The sequence below is a fragment of the Grammomys surdaster genome, unplaced genomic scaffold (genome assembly GCF_004785775.1).
Source record: "Grammomys surdaster isolate TR1022 unplaced genomic scaffold, NIH_TR_1.0 100, whole genome shotgun sequence".
Lineage (NCBI taxonomy): Eukaryota > Metazoa > Chordata > Mammalia > Rodentia > Muridae > Grammomys > Grammomys surdaster.
The window spans coordinates 7,520,172-7,534,258 of NW_021604579.1; the positions used below are offsets into that span (position 1 = coordinate 7,520,172).

General features: G+C 43.4%; 1 protein-coding gene across 3 annotated transcripts in view; it reads right to left on the reverse strand.

Moving 5' to 3' along the window:
- Positions 1-965: 965 nt before the first annotated feature.
- The window catches only part of Agbl4 (ATP/GTP binding protein like 4), a 1,113,017-nt gene continuing 1,099,895 nt past the window's right edge, over positions 966-14,087 (reverse strand). The window contains exons 12-13 of one of the 3 annotated variants that reach the window (XM_028786938.1): positions 8,716-8,812; positions 966-2,344 (exon numbers count right to left, since the gene is read on the reverse strand). In XM_028786938.1, the coding sequence (XP_028642771.1) occupies positions 2,224-2,344; positions 8,716-8,812 (218 nt within the window). In that variant the 3' untranslated portion in view covers positions 966-2,223. Of the gene's footprint in view, positions 2,345-7,616; positions 8,045-8,715; positions 8,813-14,087 lie in introns of those variants that run through there. The other 2 variants (XM_028786928.1, XM_028786949.1) reach the window with 2 other exon arrangements.

The following is a 14,087-nucleotide window of genomic DNA, read 5'->3' on the forward strand; positions in this document are numbered from 1 at the left end:
CATCCAAGGGAATGCATGGTTGGATGCTCTCTTTAATGGAGTGCTTTCTTCAGCCTGAGCAGAAGCTTGTCTTACTAAATAGTATTCCCAGAATTTGACCAAATTAACTCTGGCCAACACAGTAGAAATTTACTTCTTTTGTTGCATTATGTCCCTTAAATACTGAAGAGATTGTAACCTTGCTGCCCCATCTCTACCCTTCACCTTATTCCTTTGCAAATGTGTATTTTCTTTATTATTATTGTCATCATTATTATTATATTTATTTACATCCCTCAACTTTTTATCTCAAAAAGGAACAACTCTATTCCCCTTGTCCACCTCAATGACAAGTGATTTCCCACACCTCTCCATATTGGTCATCTTTCAAGTGATCATAGCTATCATTAAATGAGCAGAAATTTCCCACACCTAAGTCCATCAAATAGTCATAACTGTTAGAGTGAGAAGGGGATTACTATTCCCATCTTGCAAGTGAGAGACCTGAAATCCATAGAGGTAAAAATGACTGTTCTGTATTATATAGATGTTAAGACATAAAGTAGGGTTTGAATTCAGAATTAGACTCTGAAATGTCTGTCTCCAAGTTTTAACCTGGGTTCTAATCAGTCGACAGGTTTTTAAAAAGCACAGTGCCTATGCACAGCCACAACAGATGGGCTTGGGAGAAAGTTGACATAAGCTACCGTCTCATTTTATGCAGCCCACCTCTGTCCACATTATCTAAAATGATGCTATCATATCCAAAGCTGCCTCACTGGTTGAGCCAGGTGAATTCTTAAGCTCCTCACCATTCTGACACAGGAATTGCAGAGCCTTCAAGTCTCCCCATTCTTCCGCATCTTGACAGAGCCCCTGACCTCAAAAGATTAATTCTAATTTGGGGTTGGCCAGTTGTCCTCCAAGGAGTATGAAGCCAAGAGGGAAGGGTGCCAAGAACACTCTGGGGAACAGAAGAAGCAAGCGCTCCACAAACCACTTTATTTGGGCAATAAAAACCCAGGAAGGTTGCTATGTACACAATGGAACATTCATAGCAGACTAACATATGGTTCTTTGTTACCATTTCTGAAAACCAGTATGTGAAAGAGAAAGCAAGCTTTGCTCTTGATTTTTGCAATAAACTTTGAAAATCTCCATCTCAAACACAAAGACTGTTTAACTGGAGTTGTGTGCTGAAGGCCCTATCTCCCTGGAGCCTCCCTCCCTCTCCCTATCTCCTAATCCTCATTTCCGGGAGGTCATTTTAATTAGCAGGCTGTCATGGTGACTCAGCCTGCTGCTTCCACAGACAGGAAGGGAAGAGACTCCCCTGGACCCATTCATCACACAAAGGCACTTTAAGCTTCAGGAAAATGCACACTATTTGGCTTGCCTCCCCTTGGGAATTGCTTCTGCTGTCACTGTCTTTTATCACCCTACCTGCCTGGAGTGTGCTCCTTCGTCTCCTGTAGCTCCCTTACCTGGTAGTCACCTTGTTCTCTTTGCAGATTATCAGTGCTCACCTCCCTTGATCCTTGTCACCAGGGACTGCAGACCTTAGCCACAGCAGTTCTTGGGAATGAATGAGCAACGCTTTTTGTTTGGGGAGCTAGAAATTCAATTAAACAAGCCAGGAGGTTGAAAAATAGCTTTCGGAACAGCTTTCTGGGGTTGCATGCTGGGGCTTGAGGGATCAAGAGAGCTTATAGCTACAACGACCATATTTCTTAGACCACTCTGATTTCAAAACTTCTGCCCCATTGTTCCCAACAGCACGCTTGCCTTTGGCTTGCATGTGTGTTGTTGTTGCTTTGGATCAGAAAATACAGAGATTGCATTCCTAAACTAGAAACGACTGTAATCTGTTTTAAGTGAAGTCACCAGGGTTATAACTCTGGGACTTTAAAAAGTGAAGAAGGGCTTCCAGGGAACTGACCAGACGTGTGGCACCTCATGAGAGAGGTATGCAGGTTTTACTCTGTGCCATGAAAGATAAATCCTGTGCTGATCTGATTCAATTCTCACGTTCTGTTCAGCCCTGAGTTGAAGGCTCACAAATGATTTCCCATTGGTAAAGGGAAAAATCGATGATAAAATTTCTCTCTTTCCCTGACTCTCTTTCACTGGCTTATGCACTATCCTGAAAACCCCTGTCTTGGAAACCAGGAAAGGGCACTTAATTTCATGCCCCAGCAAGAAATGCATGTTCCTGCACCCACGATGCCTCCTGGCGCCATGTCTTTAAAAGGGGGTTGATGGGTCTTTGTGGTTCAGTGAGTTCTTCTTGTCCCCTTTGCCAACGGAGACGTTGCTGGTTGAGCCCCGCAGGGGTGGGTGCTTGAAAGGAGGGGCTTTTTCTTTCCTGTAAAAGGGAAATAACAAAAAAGAGAAGACAGCACATACACACACTGTAATGAAGTCACTTGTGTGCATGTCCATCTCCCTCATTTGACAGGGACATCCTAGGTACAGCAGCCTTGCCACCTTCTTCTCTGTGCCTCCAGAACCCAGTCCAGGTCTGGTTTAAAGCAGTCATGGTAGCCCAGTGACCATCTATAGGACAGATGACTGGGTAGCCAATGGATAGATGAATGGGTGTATTGATTGCTTCCTTTTAGGCCTGGAGAAAGTTTAACTTTTCTAAAGCTTCAATCTGGTTGGTATCTTGCCACTTCCATTCCAACTCATTCAACATATGGGAAGGAGATGGGAACACAAAACAAGCTATAGCTTGGAAACCTGGAAGGAGGCTAACAGGATTACACTGTCTGTCTTGGGGCCCTATGGATTTGAGAAACCCCTTTTGAATAAAACAAGGGGAGAGGGAGGGAGGGGAGAAGGGAGGGGGGAGCACACTTGGGAGAGCTGTGACATCATCTGGTCATTTCCTGCATGTTCACCAAGGACTTCAGAATTCCAGTTTTATTACTCAGTACAGCCTAATCACAGCAACTCTGTTTTCAGGGCAAGCTTGGAGAGCAGAAGAGTGTCTGTTTGCCCCTGTGTTACAGCATTGATTACCCAGAATCTAGCACCCAGCACCCAGTACTCAACACAATAACCTTACCACCATCATTCAGTGGTTTTGTTCACCTAAGACATAATAAGCTTTAGGGGAGCAGGAACCTATTTTATTCACTGCTGTATTTTACCTCATTTTCTGCCTTTTTTTTTGACTGACAAATTGATTTATGTAGTCACTAGATTAATATTTTTCCTCAGTGGGAATACTGGGCTTAATTTTCAACCTCAAAGAACTGCTTTGAGTTCTCAAGTTGGTTGAATTCAGGAGTGTGTCCTTGGGCAAGAACCTGGACTTCTGGACTTCACTTGTACAATGAGCATAAGCTATTCCAGTCTTCCAGCAGTGTAGTCTAGTTAGATGAAAGGATATGATTGAACACCCCAGGTGTCTTCCCTTCTTTCCTGTCATTTGTTGACTGTGGCTCCAGAGACCCTGGGTATGACAAAGGCACAGACCAACATTGATGCTGTCCTCAATGTATTTAGGTTTAGTGGAGCTTGTACCTGTGCAAAACAGCCACTCAAAATGAAGATTACAATATGAAGTCAGAAGTGGTGAATGCCAGAAATAGAAATGAAGTGGGCTGTCTGAATTAGGAGTGATGATGTGGCATGTGGCCATTATGCTTAACCTTGCCTTTATTCATGGTTGATGAGTCACAAACCAAGTGAAGATGGAGTAGGTAACAGCACACACACACACACACACACACACACACACACACACAGAGGACACATGGCCTTGACATATCTTTAGCCCCCAGCCTCAGTGCCTGAAAACATATGTTCCTCGGATCTGGCCAACATGAGGAGACTTTCTAGTGCAGATGACATAAGCCTAGACCTCATGCTCTTTAACCCTCTAGTCTTACAAAGCTCATGCCATCTACAGACACTCAGTGTGATCTAGTGGAGTTTTGTTTGCAGCACTAACAGTAGAAGTCAGGACCTCACACATGCTAGTCAATTGCTATAACCACTATAGCTCTGAGACAGTATGATCTTAAAGGAGTCCCTTCCTGGATATGACTGTACTGTTTTTTCTTTTCTGCAAAGGAGAAGAATGCATACTTCTTGCCTTTTGTTTGTTTTGTTTGCTTCATAGACACTAGTGAAATGAAAGTTGGAGAAGAGGTACTTATATTGCAAAGTGCCCTCCATCAGTAAGACATTGAGGAGAGTAGTTCTTAACACTTCTAGGAAGCAAAGGGCACAAGACAGTATGCTTTTGTAGGACAAAGAAGATGTAAGGTCCCTAGTGAGACAGGCTTGGGTTTGTTCCTACAGAAATAGCTATAGGTAGATGGTAGCATGACAATAAGGTGTACAGTGACTAGTGAGAAGTGCTAGGATGCAGAAATGACTTGTGGTGCAGTTGGGATGGCAAAGTGCCACTGTAATTAAAGATGGGGTACAGAGAAGGAGAGGAGACCCTAGAGAGCAGATGCCTTAAACCTCTGTTCTCTTCTCTACTCCTTTGGATTTATCTATTTGGAAGCCAACTTTTTAGGTTTTCTACAGTTCTGTGGTCACCATTTAACACCCCAGCCACCATTTTCTGGAAGATTGCACATCTGTATATCTCATATGATTTTGGGTTTGATGTGTTTACTTTGACTCTCTAACTCCCAAGTCAGGCTTGGGGTGGAGCAGGTGCTTACAGGATGTGTGGTAAATAGAAATGCATTTTGGATGTTATGTTTACCATCCCTTCATTATGTCTCTGACCACTTGGGTCTTACCACTGCTGTAGGCTTTGCTGGGTCCTGCTTCTTGTTATCTTCCCAACTTGGAAAACCATTATTTCCTTTCTACTCCACCAATCTCAATTCTTCATGTCCTTAAAAAAATCAAGTCCAAATCTCACTCTGTCTCTGAGGCCTTCTTGGGATGTGCTTGGCAACTATCAAGTACTTTCCAGGTTATCTGGTTAGGACTCTTCCATAGGACAAAGAGTTTGGAGAAGCTTTGTGACTGACACACACACACACACACACACACACACACTTAGCCTCCCGTTCTACCACTGTATACTGGTTGACTTTAGAGCTTATTCAGGTCTTAATGTGTACAAGTTCTGCGCAATGCACTAAAGATTCAGGAATTAGTTTGTCTAGTGGAGAAGGCAGAACTGCAAAGATATCAGACAAGATGGCACAGGATGACAGGAAGTGTGTATGAACTGCAACTAAGAGCCCAGCTGAGGAAATAGGTCTGTCTTAAGTGGGAGGAGGAACAGGGAAACGAGATGTGTCATCTGGATCAAATGTTGATGAGCTAGTATGAATCCAGCATCTACAAAATGAAAAGAAAAGCATTCCAGGATAAAGGAAAAGGAGAACAAGATATAGAGGCAAGAACATGGACAACACATTCAGGCTGATGCATAAGGAAGTAGTTAAAAGCAGGTCCTCTCAAGGTCAAGGGTATGGTAGGAGGCAGGATATCAAATTTAAAATACTGGATAAGGTCTTGAGTAGAAAGAAGAGGTGTTGGAGAATTACTCAGAAGGTAACAGGGAGCCATGGAGGTTTGTGAGTGAGGACATATCTGATATGAAGTTGTGTAACTACTTATACTGTTAAGCATTTATCAATTATAGTTTCCGATGGGCTTATGCTATCTACGATCCTCTAGTACTCAGCACAGGCCTAACACAGGATGTATTCCTTGTACACATAGATCATGATGACACTATGTAGCAGCCAATGTTTCTTGCCTGTAACAGAGCCTGAGTCTACCTGGTCAAGGCAAGCTTAACTCCAGGCTCATGCTCTCTCCACCCACAGATGTAGTCTTGGCCCAAACATTTTCCCCTGTCTGATTTTATCCCCTTTGGTTCTAGCTCTAAGGGCCATGACACTGTGGTTAAAAATAAATATAGGGTCTTGGCTTTACTGATCAATGCTAAGCCTGAGCTCCCATGCCCACATTGCTGCCTCTCCCCAGAACTCCTTCCTGAGGGGCAGCCCAGCACCCCAGAATGTGACAGGCTTCCACCAACTTATGGGCAGAAACTGACATATGGCAATTATCCATGGAGATGGGAGAAAACAATGATTAATTTTGAGTCAAAATATGTAATTTTCCTTTATAGCCAGAATTGCTCTTTCACTTAAGCCATTTGATGCTTGGTTGGAAAAGAATACAAAAGGGAGAACCATTCAAATCCCAAAGGAGAGCTATGAGCCAGCAATCTGGGCAATGAATTCATTCTTAAAGGACTACTTACCAATCTGGAGTTGGGTGGGACTTATTGAGGCTCACCCAGGCCTAGGAGCAGGGGTATGGGCTTGGTAGGGAACTAATTTGCTTTTCTTAACTTAAGAGTGGGTGCATTTGCTTTAAGTCTTCCTGTGGCCTAGCGAGGAAAGAAGACTTTGCTGAAAAGAACTTCAATGCTCAGTGTTGGGGTACCCTGAGCAGTTGAAAGCAGAGGCTCTTAGTAGGAAAACTGTCCTTCATCATTCTCAGCTTCAACCCCCCTTGCAATCTGGACAAACTTCTCTTGACTGAGGCTGGGCACTCCACAGAGGGGTCAGGCTCTAGGCTCCAATTTTGGCTCTGAGGTTTCTGTTCCCTGAGTCTCAATGTCCTTGCCTGCCATGTTCAGGGATGCCCCCTCCAAACTTCATTACTTCACTGAATCTGTGATCATGACACTTACAAAGAAAAAAGTGGTGAAGGATGAAGATAATTTTTATGCAGGCTGACAGAGGACCCCAAAGAGATAATCCCTAAATTAACTTGTAAATGAGATTCCAAGAATTCTTTTGAGTTTTCCGAAGCTTTACATGTTTAAGAACTTTAGCCAATCAAGAGTGACTTCTAAAGAGTGAACTGAGAACTTTCCTCTAGGGGTGAGCTCCTCAAAGGTAGGGTCATACCTTAATCACCAACTCATCCCAGGCCTCCCTCCCCCCAGAGCCGGGTGTAGCGTGCTGTCTTCCACAAGTCTATGAATGGAAGAATGGATGGGTGTATCCATGCAAGTTTGTGCGGGGCAGGCTGGTACTGCACAGCAACAGAGAAGAAGCAGAGATAATCTCCTGTGGGAGATTTTAATGCCTACATAAAGGTATTATGGTGGACATAAGGTCTCAGATGATCTGTTCCTCATCTGAGACTGGGTGTCGTTGGAGTACATGGCCAAGAAGAGTGTGGATCAGGTCTTAGAGAGGTACAACTCATTGAATTATGGAGTCTGGGCCAGCCCAACCAAGCAAGTCAACGAACATGTCACAAACTATCAGAAACTGACAGAAATCAAAAATTATGAAAACATTTTAGGACATCTACTGTGTACTAGGAATTGTCCCAAATCTGTATCTAATCTTCAGAACCACCACATTAAGTTGTTGTTATTATTTCTGTTTAATAGGTAGGTGTAGAAAGGCCTAAAAACCCATCATACTCCTGAGAGATGGAGACAGCCCACTGATGGAGCTCTATTGCAGTGGAGTTCAGGTAGCTCTGGAATATGAAACACTCTCTGAGCTATCGACATCATGACATCAGGAAATCTTCTGTTCCTTTCTGGGTCTCCTTTTCTTAAAGTGCAAGACAAGACATACATGAACTAAATAAGATCATGTACACAAAGTGCTTCATACACTAAGTAACGGTGATTTACATTTTATTAGTAATAGTGGTAGGGGAAGGAGGAAGGTTCGTGGTGCTAAGCTCCTGAGGCATCAAAGCACATGGTGAACATCAGTGAAAAGAATGGTCTGGCAGGAGTATAGAGTTGGACATTGCCACGTCATTCCAGGAGGTTGGGCTACTAGGGGAACAGGAGATGAGGCCCAGAGGTAGGGTACTGTTACCACATTCCAGATGCCACTGGATGTCATTGCCAAGATGCTCATTGAGTGCTTTACCAGAACACATGGGAACTCCAAGCACTTCCAGTGGCTGTTCAGCCCTCAGACAAGATGGATGCTCCCATCCTAGTCTTCTCTCCTCCTTGGATCTACAAGTGGGTCCATCAGAGGAGTGAGATGGAACTTCTTAAAGATGTGTCCTCTGTAACCTAAATCTTTGAGTGTTGAGGGAAGGGGCTATCATAAACTGTGGGGATACTTATACACCTAGCACTAGTGTTTGAATATACATCTCACAATGACCTGGAAAATATGTATAACAGTGAATGATCTACAGATTAGGGGACTGAAGAATTGGAGTTCATTTGGAACCCTTAGAGAATGAGTTATCATGTGAGATGGAATATGTTAACAGCCAGGCTAACTTAGATCAGTGGCTGATCTTGGCTCCCCAGCAATATCCCATCTCTAGAGGTTCCTAGGGTAGATCTGAAATAAGGTGGCCTGCTACTGAGATAGGGTATTACATGACAATAATATTATAAAGACTCCGTGGATTGGAGCTCAGAGATAAAATTTACTTCCTGTAGAAAGTGGACCCTGAGGCGTCATTCAGCCTGACCAACCTGGTGAGTCAGGGGACTGACTTGCCCTGGAGCATGGTAAGGTGGTTGGCAATCTGAGATGACATCCCAAAAGCTGGAGGAAATGAAGCTTCATGAATGCCCTATGCTTAGGAAACCTTCTGGACTCATACTGGTCTGGATCCATATGGTGGCAGAGCTGGGGTTGCCCTTTCTATGGCACAGGTGGGAAGCTAAGGGCAATCAGAAGTCATTCCTAGTAAATCAGGACCCAAGCCTGTTTGCTTGGCTCTATCACTTACCGAAGTCTTGGCATGGGGATTGCTATCTTCTCAACCAGGGAGTTCAGCCGGTAATAATCTAGAAATGTTCTTGCTACATTCCGTCCAAGTTTCATATCTGCAGGTGTGTGTTAAGAAGCAACTTTGAAAAGAGACTGAAACAGGGTGAAAAGAGGACCTCGTTATAAAAAATAAAGAAACAACAGTGATAAAGATGATGTCATAACTCCCCACTCTAGGGTTTTGATGTGTATTGTCTTGTTGGTCTTCACAAACCTTCAGCGATAATTATGATCCTTGTTTCACAGACAAGAAAATTAAAGCTCACAGAAGTGAAGGATGGGAGTGGACATTGGGGTCAAAGTAACTGTGCCCCAAAATCTGTGTACCTAGCTTATAAATGCCTTTGGGATTTTCCAGTCTGGCTTTTGTTGTCCAGAATGAAACCCAAATGAACAAGACTCAAAGCCAAGATACCCTTTGCTGTTTTCAGATCAGGGTTCATCTGGCCTTTAGGAACCAGGAAGTCTCTTGAGAATAATCTCAGGAAAACTTTCTGACTCTAAATAGAATCCCATTTCACCTTGCTATTTGACAAATAATGAATCTCTAGGATATAGATTTATAACCTATTTATTAAGTTATAAATTCTCCAGGGAAGGAGAAAGCACCAGTCCTATACTGGTATTCACACCCTGGAATCTGTCTATGCATCACCCCCACATCTCTGGATTTCTCTGGTATTTCCTTTGCCCGAGGGCTTCTCTGACTCTCTTTCTCAGCTAACATATAGCCATGTGTTCTCCAATTAGCCAGTACCTCTTCATTAGATTTTTCAGGATCTTCCCTGCTGTCATCCCAGGGTTGACAGTGTTGTCCTTGCTCCCTACCTCCATGGCTTTAGAACTGACCTCATTCAGAGCATGTATCTTTCTTACAGGGTGAAAATTGTTTAATCACAGTGGTTTCTCCATCAGCCTCCATCAGCCCCAAACATCCAAGCTGTCACTCTTCCCCATGAAATTTCTCATCTTATGATTATGTTCACCTCTTTCACCCAGAATAGGTCAGCATCACCTGTCTCCTGGACCATTATCGTCCCATTATCTGGGCCTCTTGTCCCAGAATAGCCCCCTCTAGGATGTTTTCAATAGTGAAGTCAGAAGCTATATTATCTATTCCAGATCTGATTTGTGTCACTCAGTGACTGAAACCCTTCTGTATCTTTCAATTGCCTTCAACATAAAGATTTCTGACATAATTTACAAGGCTGTTCATAGCTTGGACCTTGGTTATGTTCTTAGCCCACCTCTTGCCGGCCCTACCTCCTTTTGCAGTTTCCCCTCTTCTAACCCTGTAGCCCCTAGGTCTTGGTTCATCATAGATCCCACTAGACCACCATGCCATGGAATCCTAACAGAACCAGCTCCTTCTCAACCTTTAGACCTTGGTGCAATTATCACTTCAATGGGTATATTCTTCTTGGTGCCTTTGCTGGGATAGGGTCCCTATTAGGTTACCCATAGCATCTTTGCCAGTCAGACTACTCAGCAATATTGTATTTCAACCAGCTTTTCTTTTCTGGGCTATATAATCTATGAGGCAGAGGCCATATCTACTTGACTTATCTAAATACCTATGTGTTTGCCTGGCAGTAACATGAAAAGCACACACACACATACACACACTCGAGTAATGATGACCAGTCATTAAGTAGTGTTTAGTATATGCTAAGCAATCTGCTAACAATCCAGTGAGAGAAGTCTATTATTGTTCCCACTGCTCAGATAGGGTAAGTGACTTCATCCAGGGATCGACACCTTATAAATGCTGGAACTGAGATTTTAACCTAGGCCTTGCCTCTCTGGGACTTGCACAATTTTGTGGTTGCATCCATCTTTCTCTTACCTAGTTAACCATCTGAAGCCCAGCTCTATTGGAGGACACTATTCACAGCCCTGACCCAGGAACACATAGAGCTGATGCAGGGGACAGGCAGAGAAACAGCAGCCTGAGGCTAGTCCAAGGGAGTCTCTGGAGAAGGACTGCTTCTATCAGGACTATAAAGACTGGGCAGCCAAAGAAGCCTTTCAGCAGGCCATAAGCAAGAGTGTAGAAATGCATTTCCATTGACACATGCATGTAAACAAGTACTTTCTTCATCTTTCTTGGGGTCTGCTAGTGAAGGAATTTATCCAATGCCATATATCTGATAAAAGTAGAATCAGGAGTCAAATCCAGGCGAGTCTGATTCCAGACTATGAGTTTCCACTGCCCTGGGCTGTTTCTAAACTTGAAGGCACCTTTTCTGTCAAAGCCTGAGTCATCCCAGTTCAGAATGGTGTGGGAGGAGGAAGCACACCAGGCCCGTTGTTTATGACAGTGAGACGTACTGCAGGCTTGCTGTGCTTCTGGGCTGCCACCTGCTTTCTTTCTCTGGCTGTGTCTGACCTTCTCTGTCCCCTTCTCTGAAAAGTCCACAAGCTGGCACTGAGCATGGCTTGTCTGCTGAGCAGCCCCCAGAGGCTGTCTCATGGCCAGGGCCTGCAGAGACAGGCTGGCTGCTTGAACCCAGACAGTCTTTAGTTGGCTTGGAGAGACTAAACCATGGATATGTGTGTTGAAAGAAATAGCTGCAGGGTAAGGGAGAAATGAGAGGTCCCTGTGGACTGTGCTGGTAAATTTCAGCAGACATTTTTGGAAGCAGATGTGTCTAGCCCAAATTCTGGTTCTGCCACATGCTATGGATAGCAGATTTTAATTTCCGAAGCTGTCTGCAACATTATCTCTGGTCTCACATGCTATTCTAATATGACCTTGATGCTCCTTTCACTGAAAGGCATAGTCTTATGTTCTTTCTCCTTGAAGTTTCACTGACTTTTAAATGGCTCCTAACCAAAAGAATAACACAAGTGGGAGAAGTGACATTGTGAGACTTGTGTGGCAAGGTCAAATACAGCAAAGTAATTGCATCTTGCATTATGAAATACTTGTGCTAGGATCCCAAGCTTACAGAAAAACAGAATGACCATCCCAAGGACCTGGGACTATGCAAAGAAACCAAGAGTAGACTCTTGGTCATCCTTCACTTTGATATCACTCTGATATTCTAGCCATAGACACTGTTTCCCTACAACTGAATCAGACTGCACAAAAGACTCTCCCACTGAGACCCACCCAAATATTTGACACAGAACATGAAAGGGTAGCATTGTTTTAAGCTACAAATCTTAGGGAAAGAGTGTCTAACGCATACATAGAGAACTAGACACCGAGTGATCTTGCACAAGCTACTTCCTATCCTGAACCTCTATGTCCTTGTCTGTGAAATGTATGCATCACAAGGTTGCTGGGATGCAGTGTGTGGCTGTATGTGGTTGGTGAGTAGCACAGGGAGGGCAAATTGAATGGTAAATGAATGGATGGATGGATGGATGGATGGATGAATGGATGGATGGATAGATAAATAAATGGATGGGGGAGAAAAAGCCTGATCTCTTCCTTATTATCTATATTGAGCCAGACCCAAAGCAACACAACCTTGCTCACCAAAAACTTTGAATGTCTATAAAGGAGTTGGGCTGTCCCTCAGTACTCATACTAGTCACTTTGGGTGGGCTCTGATAAAATGGCAGTTTTAAGGGGGTCTTGGTCTTACCTGTGACAGCCCTCTTGCCCTTCTCCTCTCTAGCTGCAAAGCTTTATTCACTCCAGATTGTTTTCTACACTGGCCCTGACTGAGAGAAGGAGCAGAACAAAGGTGAAGGACAGTAGAGATTGATGAACGTGTTCAATTAAAACAAGCTGTCCTAGAAGAAAGATTTAAGATTCAGGTAAAGAGAAGCAATAATTTTCTTGGCTGGACCATTTTCAATATATTGCTGTATTAAGAGAGGAAAAACTGGGGTAAAAGCTCTCAATCATTCATTACCCACAGAAATTTCAGGATAATCTATATGTTGAAAATCTTTCCATCCTCAAGTTCAATTCATTTGTCTATTTCTCAAAGACGGCAGAGAGTGGTTTGGCCATCAGGGCAGGTGGAGCCTGAATCCTAAAGTGCTGAGGCTGGAGGATGGATTCAGGCAGTTGTGGTTCTTGGAAATTTGGACTCATCCAGTGACTTCTACCCACTACTATTTTGACACAGAGTAGCTCCAGCCTTCTATTTCTGGGGCTTTTTAACAGGTTATTGGAGCTTAAACATATTCTGTGATTTCCATCCAACTAGCCATCCATTCATGCATTGATTCAAACATTTTAAAGAGTCTTTTTATGGGTAGACTACTGAGATAAATATCATGGATTGGGGTTAGATGAAGATGAATTAGAGAAATCAACTTTCAAGTCTAGAGAAGGAAACCAATGTACCTCAGTTAACTATACTACCAAGCAGGTGGTTAGTTACACTGTTGCCTTGACAAAAGTGGCTGCTGTTTTTTAGAATGTGTTCTGTGCAATGCAGTTATTGTCACCAACACTCCCCACAACCCAGAAAGACCAAAGTATGAGTCCATATATATATTCCATAGATAATAAAATAGTAGTCAAGGTTTATGTTATTAACCCAGACTCTTATTCTTTGAAAGTGATGGAGGTAGTATCTAACCCTAGGATCTTCTCAGCTTGTGCGCACTGTCTCTTCTCTGGATTGTGACAATAAATTCAAGCACAAAATTCTCTCACCATGTAGAAGGAGGCTGACTTCCAAATGGAGAAACTGTGAAAGGCTTCAGGGAAGGAAGCTAAGGTCTGAAGGACAAAAGACAATTTTAAAAGGGGACAGGGGTGCTGAGAATGCGGCTCAATGGTGGACCACTTGCCTAGCATGTAGCAAGGTCCAGTGTTCAATCTTCTGTACTGCCGAAACAGGGGGAGTGTTAGAGGCACATGTCAGCAGAGGCATGGGCATGGCCAGGGATCATGACGAGACAGGAAAGACAATAGAGAAGACTGTCATCTAACTGAAGTTCAGAGTGGAAGGTATGGCTGAGATGCAGCAGGGCTTTAACTAAAAAGTTAGGGAACTTCAACTTCTGTTCTGAGGGCTGGAGAAACGGTTCAGTGGTAAAGAGTGCTGGCTGCTCTTCCAGAGGATCCCAGTTAGAATCCCAGTACCACATGATGGCTTACAATCATCTGCAGCTTCTGTTCCGGGGGGATGATGCCTTCTAGCCCCTGCAGGCACTGCATGTACATGGTATGCAGACATACATGCATGCAAAAAGCCCATATATACAAAATAAAAACAAGTAAATCTTTTATTTAAAAAAAACCCCTTCTGTTCTATAGGCAGTAAAATACAGTGAATACTAGGGGTTGTGTTTATCATTCATTCATTAACATATATTCACTGATCACCTACACACATATTCACTGATCACCTACACACA